We start from the raw sequence: 19,947 nt of genomic DNA, 5'->3' as shown, positions 1-19,947 counted from the left end.
TTTTCACACTTCGGATTCATGGTTTGATGATTTACTATCACCATGACGACACACTAATACATATTTGGGTGTAAATGAAAGCCTGGCAACATAAGGAGACAATATTGCCTCAAATGACGCAGTCCATCACCTTGTTTCCTTCCCTCAGGTGGAGTTCAACCCGAACCAGTCCTCTCTGACTGTGGAGGGTGACGACATCGATGCCTTTGACAAGGTCATGCAGCACATCTCCTACTTGAACTCCCGCCAATTCCCTACTCCCGGCATCCGGCATCTTCGCATCTCCACCACCGTCAAGTAAGCAGCAGAAGCCGAAAATACTTTACCACGTGTTATGATCTTCTCTGTCGTGTCACCTCACCTGTCAGTCAGCAGCAGCCCAACCTTCATGAGGCAGCTTCTTTCTGCCTAATAGACATTGATGGTTTGTTGAAGTAAAATAGAGGTCAAGAGTTTTATCTGATTTCCATAACAAAGAGAGTAAACAAGAGATGTTTTGGTTTTGAAGAATGACAGACAGAAGAGCTGTATGATTCTGTATTTTGTTTTCTTAATCTCTTGGATGTATTCAGAGAGTGTGAGTGTGAGTAACAAAACAGTAGCACATTTACAGATGACATGTATGTAACTGTATTCTGACTCTCGGGTTTTTGGTGAGCCTAATCCAACATCAGCTCCAGTGAGTGTTGCAGTTTAATATTTGTTCTGAACCATCACTGAGTGTTAGTGGGTGGACTGAGCAACTAGACCAAATGACTAACTTTTCTCCAACCTACAATTTCTACCTGTGAGGTCAACTTTTCCTGTTGGTGGTGCTGATCGTGATGTGTAACGAGATTATGGAAGCAGGAACCAGCAACTTCATCGAAAAAAAGAAAAAGGATAAAAGATTGAGGTGCCCAGGTATTCAAACTTAAATCTTCCCCCAGATGCTTCAATGAGGAGTCCTGCGTAACGGTGCCAGATGCTGAGGGTTATGTGATGGTGCTGCAGCCTGAAGAACCCAAGATCAGCCTGAGCGGCATCGACCACTTTGCCCGCAGCGCTGCCGAATTTGAGAGCCAGGAAGGCGTGACGCTCTTCCCCGAGCTCCGCATCGTGAGCACCATCACCCGCGAAGTGGAGGCTGACGCCGAGTCTGAAGCTGCAGAGGGAGCTGATGATGATCCCACGGGTAGGTGAAAGGCACACTGGATGCCTGAGTAACCTTGGCAATGTTAAAGGCAATGCGGATTGTTTGTATTGTTCACTTGATAACCTGCTCATCCCCTGAATTATACATGCTGACTTTCCACTTTAACACTGCCACATATTTGATCTTACTTTTGAACACAGTGAATGTAGAGTTGATAGCTGTGGGTCATAGAGTAGCTGCAGGGGATTATGTCTGGAGGACGAAGGGATTGGACAGACAGAGCAAGTGGGAGGGAGCGAGAAAAGAGATAAGTCGTTTACTACTTTATGGGAGGGGTCAGTTGACCAGCCGCGCCATCTGTTAGGCCTGTATATGAACTAAGAGGCAGAGACAATAAACGTGCACTGAGGTTGACACAGATACAGGGAGATACGATGTCCTGTGGTGAACAGCAGACCATATGGGACAAAAGGGCTTACAGAGATCTGTTGCTATTACCTGCTCCAACTTATGCAACCAGCAAATGAGATGTCACAGTAGATTAAGAATCACTTAATAGAAGTCAAAAGGTGCAAAGTGTATGTGCATGAAATATTAATTTGTTTCGTAAGCAAAGTGAAGAAGACGGGCTGCCTCAGCTGGGCTATTAAAATATAGTCAAATTAAAATGAAGTATTAAAATACCTTTCATTTGTTTATGTATTTCTGATGTCTTACCCCTCTGTTCTTAAAAGTAAGAGATGATTTACAGAAGATGCATTATTGAACATGAACTTCTGATGACAAAGTAACACGATGCTGCTTTTTACCATATTTAACAGCATTGTGGTCAACTTGAAGGATTTCATGATGAAGGACAGATATGTCAGTGTGTATGTGGTATTACATAGATATAGATAGATATATACTTTTTTATCCCCTAGGGAAAATTCAGGTGTCAAGCATCTCATTAGGGATAATGATGATAATAATAATAATAATAATAATAATAATAATAATAATTAAATTTGTCCAGTTAATGAGCCACCCTACTATTATGCTGTTTGTTTTTTAGCCTGTTTGTATTTGAAGTATGGAGAATGGAAGTTAGAGCAGCTCAGATTGGATTGTAACATTTGTCCTGCGACTCTAATGATGATGATCAGGATGCTCACTCATGCTCACTCATGCTGTCTCTTTTCCATTCCTCATCCTCCACCGCTAACCCTCAAACCTTTTTTTTAGAGTGTGTTCCTTGACTGATCTCTAAAATAAGAGGACTTACCCCCCCTTCTGCTCTAACTTATAATTGAACAACTTGGTAACTTGTAAAGTGCAGCCAACTGGAGATTTCACAAGAACAGGAAAAGTTTTGAGTCTTGAGACAGAACTGTGTGAACTGTGTCATCTTTTATAAATTTTCTGTGTTGGTTTGTTAACACTTACAACATGAACTACATGAACGCTAACTGCACACTTGCACACGACAGTGGACAGTCATACATTTGTGTAGAGCCCTACAACTCATCTTCATCGTAATTATTTTTCTCAATTGTTTATTCAGTCCAAGAGACAGTGGTGTCAGAGGAGATCATGCACAACCTGGACACATGTGAAGTGACCGTGGTGGGAGACGAGCTGGACGGCGAGCATGAGAGCCTGGAGGTGGACATGTCCCAGCTGCAGCAGCGTGGCCTGGAAATGAGCTCCTCTAACCTGGGCCTCGTCATCACCGGTACAGAGCACAGAGCAGCTTTATATAGAAAGGACATCCTTTGTAATCACAAGAATGCTGACACACACACACAAAAAAAAATGAGTCATCTATACTGCATGTGTGTATTTAGGCATTTCAATTTTGGGCATTCAGAATGTCAATCACAGTGATTTGAGGTTGGTTACTCAAATCAAAACGTCCGTCTGTCAGTGTAGAAGTCCATTTTACGGATGCATTTCTAAAATCCCACAGTTGTATTCCACAACATTACTATGCTTTCCTCTCATATGGAAACATTTTCTGGTGATTGCAGATGAAATATCTTATTGACACGAGCCCCTCTCTCTGTGCTCCAGGTGTGAACACCATGGCCAACTATGAGCAGGTCCTGCACCTGATCCGTTACAAGAACTGGCACACCGAGGCTCTCTTTGACAGGAAGTTCAAGTTGGTCTGCTCTGAGCTCAACGGTCGCTACATCAGCAATGACTTCAAGGTCGAGGTATGACCGACCATTTGTGAGTGACGTTACGAGTCACGTCCTCATGTTACTAAAGCGTCCTCACAGGACTTCAGCTTCAACTTTGTTTGAAACAGTTTACATGTGTGTTTGTTTTTTATTCTCTTTAGGTGAATGTAATCCACACAGCCAGTCCTGTGGAGCATGCTAACAATGCCATGGTGCAGCCCAATTTCATTAACCCCGTCCATCATGCCTCTGTGGACCTGTCCGGTCACAACCTGGTCAACGCTCATCAGGCCTCAGGTACTGCCGAATAGAAGCCTGCCGTGAAATGTCAGGCTTCAAATACAATACAAAATGTTTATTTTTCTGTGTCTCTTTTATCAAAAAAAAACAAGATGGTAAAATAGCAACAATTGGTAATTTTGTTAACCTGGTCATCATGTGAAAGGACTCAAAAACAAAGACTTTCAGTTCCACCAAACTGGGGTAACACTGGTTCTTACACATGAAGAGATTGTTCGGAAAAAAAAATACAATTTCTGGCACCATGAAATATATTTAACAATCACTTCATGAATCGTTTGATCCTGTTTAAATTCACAGCAGCCCACTTAAAACTTCCCCCACTTGCAGTATTTTATGTATCTGTTAAAGGTAATACCAAACATAATCAAACCAGTAATCTGCTTAATTGTGCTGTAGAAAAAATATTTGGCCTCTGATATGGCAAGCATTACTGCAGAAGGATTACAGACTATTAATCAGAAGTAGGGCACGTATTAAACACTGGCTGTTTCACACAAGTTTAGGGACCACACTTTAGTGCTGCGTGTGACATCTGTATGGGTGGTGCTCTGAGCACAACCTTTTATTTCCTGGCTTCAGTAATCTTCTAGGTTGTCAGACTCAGTAAGCCTGCCGCCGCACAGGAGAGGCTCTTTCCTGCTAATATGGGGCAAAGTGGAGCAGGTTGGCAGGAGACGAGCAAAGCTATCTAAAGAAAGACATACACAACTAGAGTTGCCGAAAGCATTTATCTTCAGTTTACTAAGAGCTCAATAACATCGGCGCTGGCACACCATGAAACTGAAGCCCTGGAAATTCCCTCAGACAGACATGGAAGCTGCGTCTCCCCACATAAAGATGTAACAGTGTTTTTATGTGTGAATGTTTGCCCAGTTTACATCTAACCTGTCCTTTTGTGTTTGTTTGTGCGTTTGCTTCCTCACAGTGGTTCCCAGCGCTGCCACCATTGTCATTGTGGTGTGTGTTAGCTTCCTGGTGTTCATGATCATCCTGGGCGTGTTCCGCATCCGAGCTGCACACCAGCGGACCATGAGAGACCAGGAGAACGGCAAGGAGAACGAAATGGACTGGGACGACTCGGCTCTCACCATCACCGTCAACCCCATGGAGGTAAAAACACACCTGCGTGTTTTAACCAGTGGAAAGCTGTCTGACAGAATTTCACTGCTCATCAAAATGTGGTGGTGTTGCAGCTCAGACAGCTTTCCACCTGCTAATGCTCTCTGGGTGATGTTGCGACTGTGCCCTAGTTCTATCTGAGCTCCCGTGATTGACAGCTCTGTGGGGATGGGGTGAGGGATATTGTTGTGGATATTCGTGGAGTTTCACCTCGCCAATTGAAATAAAAGAATCATATTGGGATTATTTTTGTTTAGCCAGTTAGTCTCATGGAGTGACCCAGCACCTAGCTTCTTTACTTAACTAACATCTTTTAAATTACAAGACCTACTTTGAGTCACACTGTTGCAGTATTTACAACTGCTAATGTCTGGCATACCACAAATCAAGTTTGAAAAGCGCATCACATCCCTGAGCGAGGAGTAGATTTGTTTGTTCAACCACATTAAATGATGAACGGTAGTGAAATACAATTTTTTTTTTCTTGAACATCCGTGAGCATCCATTGAAGCTGTATTCAGAGTTAGATCTTTTGTTTCTCTTGTCCTTTTGCGATCATCCAAACCAGTTTGGTGAGTGTGTTCTGTGCCGTTGACTGACATGTTGGTACATGATGTCCAGGTATTGAAGCTGAATTTTGTAAACAGTTGCGCTTTATTGGGAGGATTATAGTACTGAGGATTATTTCATATATAATTTATCTAAAGCAAAGGTCTTTATGTGCCCGGCTGAGATCCAGTACTTTACCAGTTACTGTTTCTTTATTTATTTATTTTGTAAATATGGATAATGCAGAAAAATGTGTTGGCTGTTCCCATACGGCACATTTAGATTAGATTGGCCAGTGAAAAAACATTTCATCAGGATAAACTGCAGGCTTGTAGCAGTTCTTTTATATAGTCCATCTGGATTTATGTTGATGTTATTTTAAAGCTTAAACAAGTACTTAAAGCCTATTGAAGCAGTAATGTTGTAACTGATGGTTTTTTTTTTCTTTTGTTTTGTAAATGTGTTTCCACAAGACGTATGTTTTGTAAAATGTGGGTTGGGCCCGATGTTTGGCACAAGTTACAACTCGTTCAGACACGTTAACTTAACAGACATTTGTAGAATAATTAACATGACTAGATCATACCATCATGTCATGGAGAAACAGCCAAGACACTCAAACAAGAGCAGTTTAAATCACTACAAATATAAATACTTGTCTCTGAAAGTGACTCTCCACAAACAACTCGTCTCCCCCCTCCTTCTCTAATGCAGACATACGAGGACCAGCACAGCAGTGAGGAGGAGGAGGAAGAGGAGGAGGAGAGCGAGGATGGAGAGGAGGAAGATGACATCACGAGCGCTGAGTCAGAGAGCAGCGAAGACGAGGAGGGCGGGGAGCCGGAGGACCAGCAGGGGGCCAGCAGACAGCAGCAGCTGGAGTGGGACGACTCCACCCTCACCTACTAAAACAACACACACACACACACACACACACACACACACACACACACACATCAAAAACACACATTACACTCAACACAAGCTCTCACACACACACACACACACACACACACACACACACACACCAACCACCAACTCACGCTTACTCAGATCCTCATAGTCACTTTTCACACCCCCTCCTCCCACAGGTTCATGTCTAAGGAGCCATGATGTTAAAAAAAAAGAAAAGAAAAAAAAAACTACAAAAAAGAAAAACAAGAATTCCCTTCAGCATATATATGGTCAAGGTTTTCCTGTTGTTACCTTAGTGGTGGTACTCAGTGTAGTGTAGTCATCACCGGATTGCTGATTTTTACTGTTTATTTTTTTATTTATTATATTTTAATTCCCAGGAAAACTTGGCCTACATTTGTTTTGAACTGTGTGAGGAAGCCAACCCTGCACTTTTTGTTTTCTCTCAGACGTAAGAAGTTCAAATGGAGAATAATTTCTTTTTTTCCCTGATGTATATTCTTGCTTAATGCTTTTAGATTTGTTTGCCGCTAAACTCACATATAGCTTTGACTTGAGTTTTCTTGACTTGTAGTCCAGTGAAACAAAATGATGCTTTTAACAAGTAGACCGCATTTTTTTTTTTCTTTTAGTGCATGAGGATATTTAACAAGTCCTATGTGTAGAGAAATAAATTGCTTTTTAAAGATTTTGTAAATATAAAGAAACCATGTAATTAGTCTATGTGTTAGTGAAGGCCTACTCAATCTAAAACGACGCAGTACGTAATGTAGAATATTTATGTCACAGAGGCTGTAGCATGTTGCAAAATTTCCGCAAAAAGCTGTTCCATCATGCTTGTACAAAAATGTCTGCTTCACGATGAGAAACCCAGGACTGTTCAGCGGAGGTTTCCATGACAAAGTGGTGTCTATTTTGTCTTTTTTTTTTTTTTTGCAGAGAAAAATCATGTCTTTTTCTTTCTCGTAGGCAGGACTGGTTGACAGTTTCAGCTTCATACATGCTTTGCTTTGCTTGCACAGGTGGCAATGCTCTGCTCCAGGCGTCACGTGTATTTCATTCCCAGTAGATCTCACTGTTGTACAGATGGGATTTTCTTTTTGTTCAGAGTAATCATACTCAGAGAAATGCTAATGTACAAATCGACATTTCATTTTGTGTGGAGCGGTACAAACACCAGACCAGCAGGTTCTGTAGTGCTGTTAATCTTGAAATATGACTAGTAACATTTCTGCCAGTGTATTTGGACAAGTAGAGAGATTTCCTCAGCAGCTTTAAAAAAAAAAAAAAAGAAAAAGAAAAAAAAAAAGAGTCTTTCGCCCGTATCCCAGTCCTGCTGTGCTGACAGAAGTAGGGAAGAAAAAACCTTTCAAACTACTGAAGGAGCAGATTTATGACAGAGCTTTAGTGGAGTCTGGTTCAATAATGAAGTAGCTGGCATTGTTTTTGGGGAGAAAAATTAAATGAAAGTACTTTTCAGGCTTGCTCTGTTGCAACTTTATTTTCTATGGCACGGCTATTTAACCTGAAATAATAATAATAATAATAATAATAATACATATATTAGATGCATTTTTAAAATGGTTTCTTATTGCAAAATAAGCATTGTCTTTATTGTAGTTTATGGGATTACAATTGAGGGCATGACTGCATAGTTTACAATAGGAAAATGCATTAAAAATGAACCATCTTCTTCTTGTTTGAATCTAAAATGAGATATTTTTTTGCAGTAGACCACTAGATTTTATTGTACATGGAACTGTACTGTAGAGTTGTTCTAAGATATTTGTTTACATTTGGTAAACTTATTTTCCTTCTGGTATTAGTATAAAGCTTATACACTTGATTGGGAAAATGTGTCCAACCTCTATCTCCTCTCAAACATTGTTGTAACTAGTGTTTGTCTCATATTTTTTGGGTACCAAGCAAAATGTCTAAATTTCCCAAACCTGCATTAATTAAATCAGATCAGATTTGGGGCATTGCAGTGAGCAGAATGTGGCATTATCGAGATTAGAAATGTTGGCTTTGCAAGTCTTATATTTTGCATGCAAATATATTTTCAGAGGCCAAACTTCAGTTCAGAAACACATAACAGGCTCTCCTTGGAGACAGTTTCCAGGCTACTAATGGGGATTTTTGTCGCACAATTGTATTTTACTTTTAAGTCCAATTAATTTATGATTTTTTAGAGGTCTGTGGTGGAAATGTAGTGAACAGTCTCCCCTCCATGATGACTCGGACTTGTGAAAAGGAGGCCAGGTCTGAGCCGGCTGAGATGGGAGTGCCTTTTGCCTTTTTCGATCATAGCGAAATTAGCAGGTCTAACAAAAATCCATGCTCTTATATTTGTGGGTTCTTTTTTTTTATTTGTATTTGTTTAATGCTAGATTTCTTACAGAGCTGGGGATTACATTTTTCTTTCAGTTTGTTGTAACAATAGTCCACCGCTAGTTTTATTAAAAGTGACAAACATTTTCACATAGATGTCATGTGTCCATGTTGATGTGTAGAGGAAGTAGATCCATATTGTATCTTCTATAGATATTGTTCTAAATCATATTGTACTAAATCATATTGACGGAATCCACCTTTAAAAAGATGCACAGTACATAATGAAATTGCTTTGGCAGCATACATGGGTATACTGTTAATTGACCTATTTGTGTATAGTGGAAGGTAATTTTGAACAGTGTCCTATTGCCTGAATTGTCGAGAAATGATTTTGAGGGCAGCATGAAATTCACAAGAGTTTAAGCCTGTCGACTCCGAAATTCTCAGTTTCATTATGTCAAACACTAAATGTCCACGTTTCATCTACAGTTCAAAGTACAATACCATGGGTCACTGATAATGTGCACACCGACTCTGAAGTCAAGTCTCCGCAGTGACTCCACCATCTCCAGTTTTCTGGGTTATATTCTTTCTGGTCAGCCCCTGAGCTAAGTGTCAGTTGTTTGAATTGAATGTCACTGCCTAACAAACTGAAATGCAGCCATACTGTAATAACACTAAGATGTAAGGGGAATTTACTTTGCATGAACCACAAGTTTGTGTACGTTCCATGTGGCGTTGTGAGACTGGAGTGAGAAAGGAGACGTGATACACTACTGATTCTCATACTGTCTGTTTCACACGTCCACAACACTCCAGATATATATTTTTTTGTTTCTTTTTTCTTTTTAAAATTTGCTCAAAATGGAAGGTGACAGTGTTTTTTGAACGTTTGGATGCGTCCTTTGTGCTTGTTGGAGCTGCTCTCACTTTTCTACCAATTAAACGGCAAATTGTAGTGAAGTTGATGCTTGCTCGCAAACAAAATAAAGGATGATAAGATGGGGTATAACTTTCGTCTGTTCTTGTTTTCCCTCAATCATTGCTCATATCATGAGTGTAAACGTGATGCTGGTGGTACACGCCCTGAGTGGTGCTTCTGAGTGTTTTAAACCTTGAGCATTAGCGCCCTCTGCTGGTGAAAATGAAATTCTTTGTAGCCCAAAAATAAAAGGTGCAACTGATAAATCAAGTACAACATAAATTCAATTTGCCACTGATTGTTTTTACTTACAAAGTTACATGGTTTCAAAGCTGAATATCAATTAAGACTGATGCCTTAAACATTATGATATTAAGTTGTACATAGTTTCAACCAGATGAAATATAATGAAGCACTGTATGTGATTACTGTTCATTTAACTCTATAGCTGTCAAATGAAGCACAGTTTGAAATGCCTGATAATCAATGAATATACAGAAGGTGGACAAAATAACAGCAACACCTGATAATGTATCAATGTATTCCTAAATGTGTGTTGAATTCTGTGTAATGACATATTCTGTTCTCTAATTTCGCATTTTCCTTGAGACAAAGAAGGTGAAAATCTACGTCTTACTCTTTCCTCCAGAGACTTCTTTAAAACGGCTCAATCGTGCTTATAACTGGTGATGGAAGAGATGGTGGAAGGGTTTTTATTTTACTTTTGTAACCCAGGCACCATCAACATCTTGCAGTGCGAGGACACCATGAACACACTTTAAAGTGACCTCGTTCCAAGCCTTTTAAACAACCACGAGCTCTATTCATCAGACTGAATGGCTCTCAGGAGTTGGCTGCTGAAACCATCACAAGACCTGCACAATGTTGAACAGATGGCAACAAATCCGTCAAGTGGATTTTTTGTCACATTGCAGCCTGGCTGATTATAAGCTCATCTGATCATATTTTTATGCATCTTAATACTAAATTTGAAAATGCATTTTCAAATGGCAATCCAATTTAGGAGGCTTATAAAGTCAATATTTTGTTGAGACAGACTGATAAGAAAATCTGGAGTAGAGGCCATAATTTTTTTACTAACTACTTTGCCATTCTCCCATTTATTACTGTCAGAGCTGTGACTTGTTTCTACCACTGTCCCATTTTGTCAATATCGTATTTTGCACGTACTTTCAACAATTTGAAACCTATTGTGACTGACGTGCCTGTGATTTTAGGTTCCCACTACTTACTTACTGCTCGATTGTTATGAAAATATAGTGAAAGATGTGATTATGAGAATATCCAAGTTTACAAACAGCTGAATACTGTCAAGTTGAACTATATGCATACAGCATTTAACTTCATTCACGTACTTAAAACTTTTGTTTCATGCGGTATTTCTGTTATTTTGTCCAAAGCCCTGCACACACCACAGTTTAGTAAAAGCAACAATGTAGCACTCACACAGCAAATCAACATCTTCAAAATTTGAACTTGAATTTTCAGGTTTTAAGACAGACACAGAAACCCAACAAGAAACACAGCACAAATCACAACAAAGTAGTTCTCATGAACTGCCTGGACGATCCTCTACATTCATGTACATGTCATCATATTAAACAAATCATATACTCGTACCTATAATACAATTTTACACTTATTTGGACAAATAAAAGACATTTACAAAAGTTGTGGGGTATAAAATAATACTATTAAAAAGTGTTAGCATCCACAGCAACACCTAGAAGTGCACTGATTATTTACAAAATCAACAATCAATTGGCACATTTGTTTCTTGGTAATACCAAAGACGGAGTTAAAATGAACATTTTGTAGAGTTACTATGCCTTGGTTTTCACGCCAGAGCTAGCTAAAGCCATAATTTTGTCTTCAGACCCTGAAAAAGAAAGCAAAACAAGATAAATGTGAACATTCATCCAAGAATTTGTGGAATAAACATTTGTGTGAAATCACATTTATTCTCACCTAGGTTTGCAGTCACTTTTTCAAACTGGCTCAGGGTAGCTGTGGCATTTTCAATGAGAAAAGTCTCATCCTCTGCAGTAAGCTGTCAGACCAGACAGAAACAAAAAATATATGTTGTTAATCCAAGCCTCGATCATTTAACAATAACGTGTTTAAACTGCTACAACTTCTTCTGAAGAAAGATTTAGCTTGTAGCAGCCGGTCTGTCAGTCTAGTGTCACCTAAATGACTAAAATGAGTCAGTGCAGCTTTAAGAGTTCAAGTGGACTGAGGAGCACAAGCCAGTGAATCACCCATCAACCCATGGAAAAAAACATCACAAGTGTTCCACACCTTCTCTCCCAGTTTTCTCAAGGCTGTGAGGATTTCCATCTTCTGCTGTGTGTACACGTCCCGCGACAGTTTCCCCACCATGACATCTCGGTCCATCTGCACAGAATGTCACAAAGCAGTTATACAATTTTCAGACCAAGCAATGCACAGATAAACACTGAGGGATGATTGAGCAGTTGAGCTAATTCTACAGCTGTGCATTGAATAGAAATAAAAATCATATTCTAGATATTGTCGTGCAAACCTCTGCTAGTCTGGTTCTCAGCTGCCCTGGCTGCTTCTTTGCAAAAAGTCGGATCACCTCTGGAGTTTTGAATGCTTGACTGATAGCAGCCTGGATTGCCTGATGAAGATGGAGATATCAGAAAAAAAAATGACTGTTTATACCACATTATATGAAGTTACTTCTTCTATAACCTCTTAAGGTCATCCTTAATACACAGTAATTGCACTCTCTCCATTGATTGTCCATACCAACTGCATCCCACTGAGTTCATCCACAAGTGTCATGTCTCCTGTCATGATCTTCTTCAGAGAGTCATTGAATTCACTCAGCTGTTCCAAGGTTTCCTTCTTTGTCTCCTCATACTCTTCCTCATCCAGTTCTTCTCTGGAACAAACAAAGAAAGGATGAGAAACATAAAGGCACAAGAGAAAATACTAACATGCCTGTATGGTGTTTTCTGGCAAAGAGTAGATCATCACTTGCCAGCTATAAAATGTCAAATGTTCTCATTCAGTAAAGAGACTCAACGCCTCTATGGATTTAATGAATCTTGCTTTAAAACACCTGCATTCTTCCAGATCCTGAAGCTGCTGCATCAATCTATCAAGCTGCTCTTCCATATTTTGCCTCAGTTTTCCAGTTTCTGATTTCCCCCGAGAAGCCATCCTTCTTGGTTAAACTGTGTCCCGACCTAAAGAGAACGCAAACAGAGAATGAGACAGGAACCATACTCCGGTTGTGATGGGAATTATCGCCCCAATGTGCCACCAGGCAACTTTAACGTCAACCTAGCATGCTATCTGTAGACTGTCTTCATAAGCAATGACTAACCTTGGAGCTAGCATTACAAAAAAACTGTTTAAAATTTAGCTAGACATTAACTTTATTGACACTGTTGGTGAATGTATTTCCCAGAAGCTCAGACCCTGCTGTCTTAACAAGGGAAGTTGTTTAGTTAGCTGAATGGCTAGCTAGCATGCTAAAAGAAAACATCTCACCGTACTCTCTTTGAGAACAGTTGTAAATCAGCCTTGCGATAATTTAAATGTTTGCATCAGCTTTGTACCACAAAGCTAACTAAATCATTCAACTGGTTCTCCGCAAACAACAGCTTATTTTAAATGCGCTCATAAGATGTTTATCGAGGCGTTTGTGATTGTGAACGTAGCTCAGGAGCGTGGGTGCGGCTGTCGGCTTCCTGCTCGATCCCGACCAATCAGTTTTAATGTAGTCCTTACCGTCCATACTACCGGAAGCACATTACAGAGCAGCTGACCGCCGCTAATTCTCACGGTAGTCCAGTGAGTTATCTGCATTATTCTGACACTTCGTTGTCCAGACTTAGCTCTGTTCACCTTTCGATCGTTGGAGCGTCCTGTACGTTCATCTTGGTGGCAACCGTTAAGCTCGCGTTGCCTAGTTACAGACGAAGCTAACGTTCGCTGCGGTTTCTAATTAAATGACAGTCCTAAAGATAAATGAAGCTAACACGCCATGATATATATATTATTTCTTTTCTTAACTTTTTGTAATTCACTCTGGTGTAGACGTTACAGAGCCCCCTCCCCCCACAAAGGTCAGGGGGCTATTGACATGTGACCCTCGAAGACGGTTAACTAACTACAGTGTTTGCTTTCCTCACCACATCTGTTGTAGTGTATTCCCAGCTCCACTGGGAGGCATGGAAGCTCACAATATAACCTCATTGGTCCTGCTGGCTTGCGGCTCATTCAACCCCATCACCAACATGCACCTGAGGATGTTTGAACTGGCTCGAGATCATCTGGAAGACACAGGTTGAGTGAAATGAAATTTTGATCTTGTCTTGGGGTTAACCAAATTACACAAAAAAAAACACTCTCTCACTCACCTCTAAGGATATCTAGCTGTGCAGGTAGTGTGCATTTTTATTGCCCAGGTTTGCAGATATTCTGAACTGAATTGTGTTTGTGGTGCTCATAGCACTGAAAGAAAACCAACAACCATTTATCAATGCTGTGCGCACCACAAATGAAATTCAGTTCACTTCCATAGTCTTGGACAGGAGGGAGAAATTACAGAGGCTAATATTTCTTTTTTTTTTTTTTTTTTAATTCTGTTTTTATTGTGATTTTCATGGTTTACATGTTCATTCACATATCAATTCACCAGTCTCATCCATTCATCTGTAAATTACAACTGAATTGCACAGTAATACCTCCACGATTCCACTGACCATACAGATAGGGATGAATGGACCTCCCTCATCACACAAAAGATTAAATTATTAAAATACAAAAATTGAGAACTTAACTCCTTAGGCTTAGAACAAGAATGCTGGGGTGCACATCTGCTATATTAGAAAAAAAAAATCAAAATACTGATGCATAAGGGTTGAATAGAAAAAGCATAGATAAAAAAAGAAAATGCATATAAGACCTGGTACTAGACAAACGATGGACGGATTGGAGTGACATATCTAATCCATCTATCCCATCTTTTCAAAAACAGACCCTGTTTTAGTTTTATAGCAAAAGTAATTCTTTCCATCTTAAAAATGTTATAAATGATGTCAAACCACTCGTCCACTGTAGGTTTTTCTAATTTTAGCCACTTCCTTGTTATAGCTTTTCTAGAAGCGGCACTTAGAATCTGAAATAAGTATTTGTCATCAGAGGAGACATTTTCCAATGGTAAAACTCCTAAATATAATGATACAAACTCAAAAGTAATGTCTGTCTGAAATACTTTTTGCAAAATGTTGTAGACCTCCTGCCAGAAAGTCAACAATATTGAACAAGACCAAAATATGTGAAAATGATTTGCCTCTAGGCATCTGCATTGTCTCCAACATAGAGATGAATTGGAATAGTGTCTTTTTTGAGCTGGAGTGACAAAAAATCTAATAAGGGTTTTCCAACAAAACTCTCTCCATAGTGTTGAATTTGAAGTTTTCCATTGTATCTCACATAAATATTCCCAATCTTCTTCGCTTAAAACTAGATTTCCTTCCCATTTCTGTTTTACATGCAATGAGTTACCCTTCATTTGTTGTAAATTTCAATATAGTACTTCCTTGAGTATACATAGTTATATTCCACCTCTGCTAGCTTCCACCAGAGACAGTCTGTTAAATTACACATATGAATGAACCAACCCTTTGGTTCCTTTAATTCACAAATGAACCCATCTGATGAAGTAAAAGGAATAATGTGCATACTGTGTGGGTAAAATTCCCAGTCCCATCTACTGTGCTGTTGCTTTTAATCACCTGTTTAATCACATTCCTTCCCTTGTGTCTAAGGTCAGTACAGGGTGGTGAAAGGCATCATCTCTCCAGTGGGTGATGGCTATAAAAAGAAGGGTTTGATTGAGGCCAGCCACCGTCTGGAGATGGCCAGATTGGCAACAGAGAACTCAGACTGGATCACAGTAGATTCCTGGGAGTGCTTGCAGCCTGAGTGGGTGGAGACAGCTAAAGTTGTTCGGTAAGTTGCTAATTCTTTTAGTTATTATTTTTGGGGCTTTTTTCCTTTGTTATAGTCACAGTGAGAAACAGGAATTAGAGAGAGAGTGAGAGACAATGACATGCAGCAAAGGGCCACAGCCTAAATAGTTTGCATGGTACCAGGTGAGCCACTGGGCACCCACGAGTTGCTAATTGTTATGTCTTGTCACTGACAGTACCTGTGCTTCCTGCAAATTAGGCTTTTTCCCTTGTTTTTGGTGTTTTTGTAGAGACATGCCACATAAGGCACTTTCTGTCAGACCTTTCAGAATTCCTGCTTTCCCGTAATTCTTCTTTGTCGGTGAAGACACCTTGAACCACACATTCAACAAATCTCTTAACACAACATGCGTAGATAGTAATGACAGTTAAACAAATGATTTACAAGCAGACCCATACAAGCAGATCCTCAAGTTTAAGATCTGATGTGATTCTTAAGTGCAAAGGACTAATGATGCCACTATGTTGGCACAAATGTAAACAAACTATAATGTCCTAGTTATATTACCTGATCTTGTATCATGTCATCTGTGCTGTTCATACATACAGTGCAAAATACTTGCAGTTACAGCACACAGCTTTCAAACATTTTAACAGAGAAAACCTTTGTATTCTGAAGGAACAGAAAAAGGAATAATGTGGCCCTAAATCCATTATCAAACATTTTAGGCATGTCAAGGCATTAAATCAAATTAACCTGATGTTACATTATTGATCATGAGATACTCATTTATAAATAAATGAGAATCTCATATATATAATGTATCATTTATTTATTAATGAGAAATAATGTATGTATATATAATTGATATGCCTGAGGTGAAGAAAAGGGGGCCCTTGACACTTTTCTACCACAATGTGGCAAGAGAGCTTCAGGTTTAAAAAGGGATGCACTGCACACAGTAAAAGAATTGGACAGTTGCAGTTGTTGAAAACATAATTGTATAAATCGTTTCAAACCCAAACCAGTGCTTCCAGTTGCATTTCATCACAGGTTTTGACTTGCTGCAAGAAAGAATAAACATTCATCTGACATCTGACACACAACTAGATGACATGGCTGTCAGGGGCTGGGCAAGATGATTATGAGTATGAATCACTGAATAATGCCCAGAACCTTGCAATCCAAACAAGACATTTAAGCTTAGTTAAAGTAATAATAAAATATTGAAGCCAGACTAACAGACTTAAAGCATCGCTGGCAAAGACGGAGCTTGTTTTTAAATATTAATTATGGTGTTAATTTAAAAATTGTCCCTTGAGTGACACATTGCTACTTTATAAATTCACCATAAGTTAAACAAACATTAAGAAAAACTTAAAAGTTGAATTTTGATTAAAAATGGACTTTGCACAAATTAGAAAACTAATTTCAGTTTGATAAATAATGGATATTTCGTTCAAAGCACAATCACAAAAATGACCTTTTATTCCAGAGTTAAAGGAGATTTATTTGCTTAAAGCCTAATACAATAGTGTGCTGGCTGGGTAATGACTGATGTATTACAGTGCAGTAAGTCCTCACCTCCACCCTGCCCCTTTAATTTTTGATGGATAAAAAATCTGATATTTTGATGCTACATAAATTTTGTCTGTATTCATGTAGGCATCACCATGAGGAACTGCTTTCAGCAGCACGGAACAACGATGATGTGGACACAGTCAAGCACACCAAAAAGAGGCGCATAGATGAGAATTATTTTGGAGCTTCATCTCATCAGAAAAGGAGAGGTAGGTCATGTGTGGCGATGTGCAGTGTTATGTAACTTAAATATTGTTCTCTCTGTTCTCTTTTATTCTCCTCCCTCCCACAAGTCTCATCCTGCTTCCACTGTATTCATGGTTCACTGTATTCAGCATAATAACAGGAGACAATGGTTTAAAGGTGTGGATACTCGGGGTGTGTTGTTGTGTGGTGGGTGACACCCAATCACACCATTTACAGTAAAGACAGTCAGATGGCAGCCAGTACAGATGGTGAGAGATGAGCCTCCAGGGGTGAAAGAAAAAATAAAACAATGCACGCATCAGTGACACAAACTCAATGTGACGTCCAAGTTTACCTGCTTGTTTTTCCGACATTCTTCACACCAGTGTCTGTGACTGTGAATCTCCAGCATGTAGCTGCACTGCATGGGAATAGCGCATGTGTGACATTAGACAAAGACTCATGAGGAAATAAGATCAATATGTCATAACTGTTATTGACACTTTATTACAATAGGTTTTTCAGAGTCTGCATAGCACTGATTGGTTACATAACTGTAAACGACTTAAATCTACTGAAGCGCCTGCTGACAGAGAGCACTGACTTCTTAACGTAGTTACACATTGAGATCAGACAGGCTACATCTGTAAAGACTCTTTTTAAATAATTCTTTTATAAGAAAGAAAAAGAAGCATTTATAAATACTTAATGTTTCTTATGATTTTATATTTTCGTCTCCTAATTTCAATTTCAAATCTCCTAATGTTTGATGATCTCCCCGTCTGTTTTTATCATTTTCTACTGTCTTTTCCCTTTAAACTCGATTTCCCCCTTTCTTTTCCCTTTTCCCTTTGTTAAGAAAAGTTACATACAAATAGGGTTTCTTGATAAGCTGTTTTATCTACGCTCAGACGGCCCTCAGCTGATGTTACTGTGTGGGGCTGATGTCCTGGAGTCTTTCGGGATCCCCAATATGTGGAAGCAGGAGGATATCGCTGAGATTGTGGGCCGCTACGGTTTGGTTTGCATCACCCGCAGTGGCAGTGACCCCAACAAGTTCATCCACCAATCAGACATGCTGTGGAAGTATCGCAAAAACATCCACATGGTCCATGAGTGGGTGGCCAATGATGTCTCAGCCACTCACGTGCGCCGGGCGCTTCGCCGAGGCCAGAGCGTCAGGTATCTCCTGCCAGACCCTGTGGTTCACTACATTCAAGAGTGCGACCTCTACAGTGCTGAGAGCGAGCAGAAAAATGCTGATGTGGTTCTAGCACCCCTTCAGAGATGCACTGATGCCTCCTCGAGCTAAGGGCTTTACTGCTGCAGCTGCAAAACAGAAGTGTGAGCTGTCTACACTAAGTGCTGGACGCTTACTGTGAATTTAAAACAAATCTGACAGTTTATTTATGCTTCCACCAGTGCCTACTCTACACAGTAGTCTCTTCTAATGGTGTGTGTGAGGAGAAGCGTTCATTCATTTTCCTGAGTGAAGTGATTTAGTTACTGCAATAAAGTAATTTGTTGTGTGTGGAAAAATACAAAAGTCAAGAACTAAATAATTTAGTAGCAGTTTAAAGGGCTTGGAACTCATCTTAATGTCATATAAATCTGGTGTATGGTTAATGAACCAGGGATTGACAATTTTGCATGAAACATTTTACATTTATTATATTTGGAGTTACAAGAAATAAGATCAGGAACAAATACATTTTATTCTTTTTACTTGCTGTACCACGTTTCCCCCCAGGTGCTTCAGTACACTCCTCTCGACTCATCACGTGTTTTGTACCTAGAGCAGGATATTTTAAAAATGAAGAGTAGGCTATGGGCTTTAAAATTGTATGTTGTGCTGCAGATTTTAAATGAAATAAACACCCCTCTTTGGTTTCCGGCTTGCAAGCTTTTCATTCCTGTTACAATGCTATTGTCACACAGATAAGAAATTCCTAACATCCTCAGTTAAGGAAGTGCCAAATTGACACCTTCGCTATTTGATTAAACTGCTGCTTGTCGTGGGGGGGAGAGGGTTAACTTACCTTTCAGGTAATCATCATTAACAGAAGATAACAACTGAAATTACAAATTTCAACCAACTAAAGCATCACTGTGATCGCAGTGTGTTGACATGAAAGCATAACTGATTAAATCACATTAGAATCATAGTTGGTGCCTATTTAATTTACTTTTATTGTTAGATTACATCAAAAACCTGAATGTCATTCACATTTAAAGGGTCCAATGCAAAGTAACTGGGTTAAGATTGGTTGATTCTCAAGACATAACAGAAGTCCTGTTTATCCTATTAAACAGTTAATTAATGTCTGTGTCAGGTGCTCATGACAGATACACATCTAGACCAACAACCCAGACCATGACCTGCTTCCTGCTTAAAGTCATGAGGAAGAAAAACTACCTTAATGTTTGGACAAGCTCCATGTGTTTTCTTTTCTTTTAAACTGGACTTGGGTCAATGCCTTCCAAGCTGCATGCCAGAGAAACGACCAATGTCAACATTATTTTTCACATTGTAGGGACAACAGGTGTTTGACCCTGGTTTGCGTTAAAGCTAGAAGATATTTATTCCACAGTTACGATTTGCACAATCCAAAATAGTAAGGACTAGCCTCAACATAAAAACATATTTAAGAATTCATTTTCATATGCAGAAAGTCTTTCAGTTACTACTATATTTACACTGTGTATGCAAATCTATCAACTGTTCTTTGTAATGTGATGGGATAAGGAATGAAAATGCGAAA

The 19,947-nt window shown here is 39.4% G+C and overlaps 3 protein-coding genes across 12 annotated transcripts in view; 2 read left to right on the top strand and 1 right to left on the bottom strand.

The window, feature by feature from the left end:
• clstn1 (calsyntenin 1) overlaps nucleotides 1-9,532 on the top strand; it is a 38,848-nt gene extending 29,316 nt beyond the window's left edge. For all 6 annotated transcript variants that reach the window (XM_056385724.1, XM_056385727.1, XM_056385729.1 and 3 more), the window contains 7 exons: nucleotides 149-297; nucleotides 930-1,174; nucleotides 2,679-2,849; nucleotides 3,188-3,333; nucleotides 3,462-3,597; nucleotides 4,529-4,713; nucleotides 5,986-9,532. In XM_056385724.1, the coding sequence (XP_056241699.1) occupies nucleotides 149-297; nucleotides 930-1,174; nucleotides 2,679-2,849; nucleotides 3,188-3,333; nucleotides 3,462-3,597; nucleotides 4,529-4,713; nucleotides 5,986-6,180 (1,227 nt within the window). In that variant the 3' untranslated portion in view covers nucleotides 6,181-9,532. The remainder of the gene's footprint in view (nucleotides 1-148; nucleotides 298-929; nucleotides 1,175-2,678; nucleotides 2,850-3,187; nucleotides 3,334-3,461; nucleotides 3,598-4,528; nucleotides 4,714-5,985) is intronic.
• Nucleotides 9,533-9,724: 192 nt separating this feature from the next.
• On the bottom strand, nucleotides 9,725-13,253 carry lzic (leucine zipper and CTNNBIP1 domain containing). Of its 3 annotated transcripts, none has more exons than XM_056385736.1 (7): nucleotides 13,229-13,253; nucleotides 12,555-12,681; nucleotides 12,239-12,374; nucleotides 12,009-12,107; nucleotides 11,765-11,860; nucleotides 11,432-11,513; nucleotides 9,725-11,342 (listed from the first exon to the last, which is right to left on the bottom strand). In XM_056385736.1, the coding sequence occupies exons 2-7, from the start codon at nucleotides 12,653-12,655 to the stop codon at nucleotides 11,287-11,289; spliced, it is 570 nt and encodes a 189-aa protein (XP_056241711.1). In that variant the 5' UTR covers nucleotides 12,656-12,681; nucleotides 13,229-13,253; the 3' UTR covers nucleotides 9,725-11,286. The 3 variants fall into 3 exon arrangements, with proteins under 3 accessions (XP_056241711.1, XP_056241709.1, XP_056241710.1); XM_056385734.1 differs by lacking the exon at nucleotides 13,229-13,253 and adding an exon at nucleotides 12,989-13,193; XM_056385735.1 differs by lacking the exon at nucleotides 13,229-13,253 and adding an exon at nucleotides 12,822-12,922.
• On the top strand, nucleotides 13,226-19,075 carry nmnat1 (nicotinamide nucleotide adenylyltransferase 1). 3 transcript variants are annotated; one of them, XM_056385731.1, is made up of 5 exons: nucleotides 13,226-13,291; nucleotides 13,647-13,786; nucleotides 15,274-15,457; nucleotides 17,084-17,208; nucleotides 18,097-19,075. In XM_056385731.1, exons 2-5 carry the CDS (start codon nucleotides 13,672-13,674, stop codon nucleotides 18,495-18,497), a joined length of 825 nt encoding a protein of 274 aa, XP_056241706.1. In that variant the 5' UTR covers nucleotides 13,226-13,291; nucleotides 13,647-13,671; the 3' UTR covers nucleotides 18,498-19,075. The 3 variants fall into 3 exon arrangements, with proteins under 3 accessions (XP_056241706.1, XP_056241708.1, XP_056241707.1); XM_056385733.1 differs by having other exon boundaries at nucleotides 18,050-18,171; XM_056385732.1 differs by having other exon boundaries at nucleotides 13,246-13,283.
• Nucleotides 19,076-19,947: the final 872 nt, after the last annotated feature.

The sequence above is a fragment of the Seriola aureovittata genome, chromosome 9 (genome assembly GCF_021018895.1).
Source record: "Seriola aureovittata isolate HTS-2021-v1 ecotype China chromosome 9, ASM2101889v1, whole genome shotgun sequence".
Lineage (NCBI taxonomy): Eukaryota > Metazoa > Chordata > Actinopteri > Carangiformes > Carangidae > Seriola > Seriola aureovittata.
This window is presented reverse-complemented; position numbering and strand designations above follow the sequence as displayed.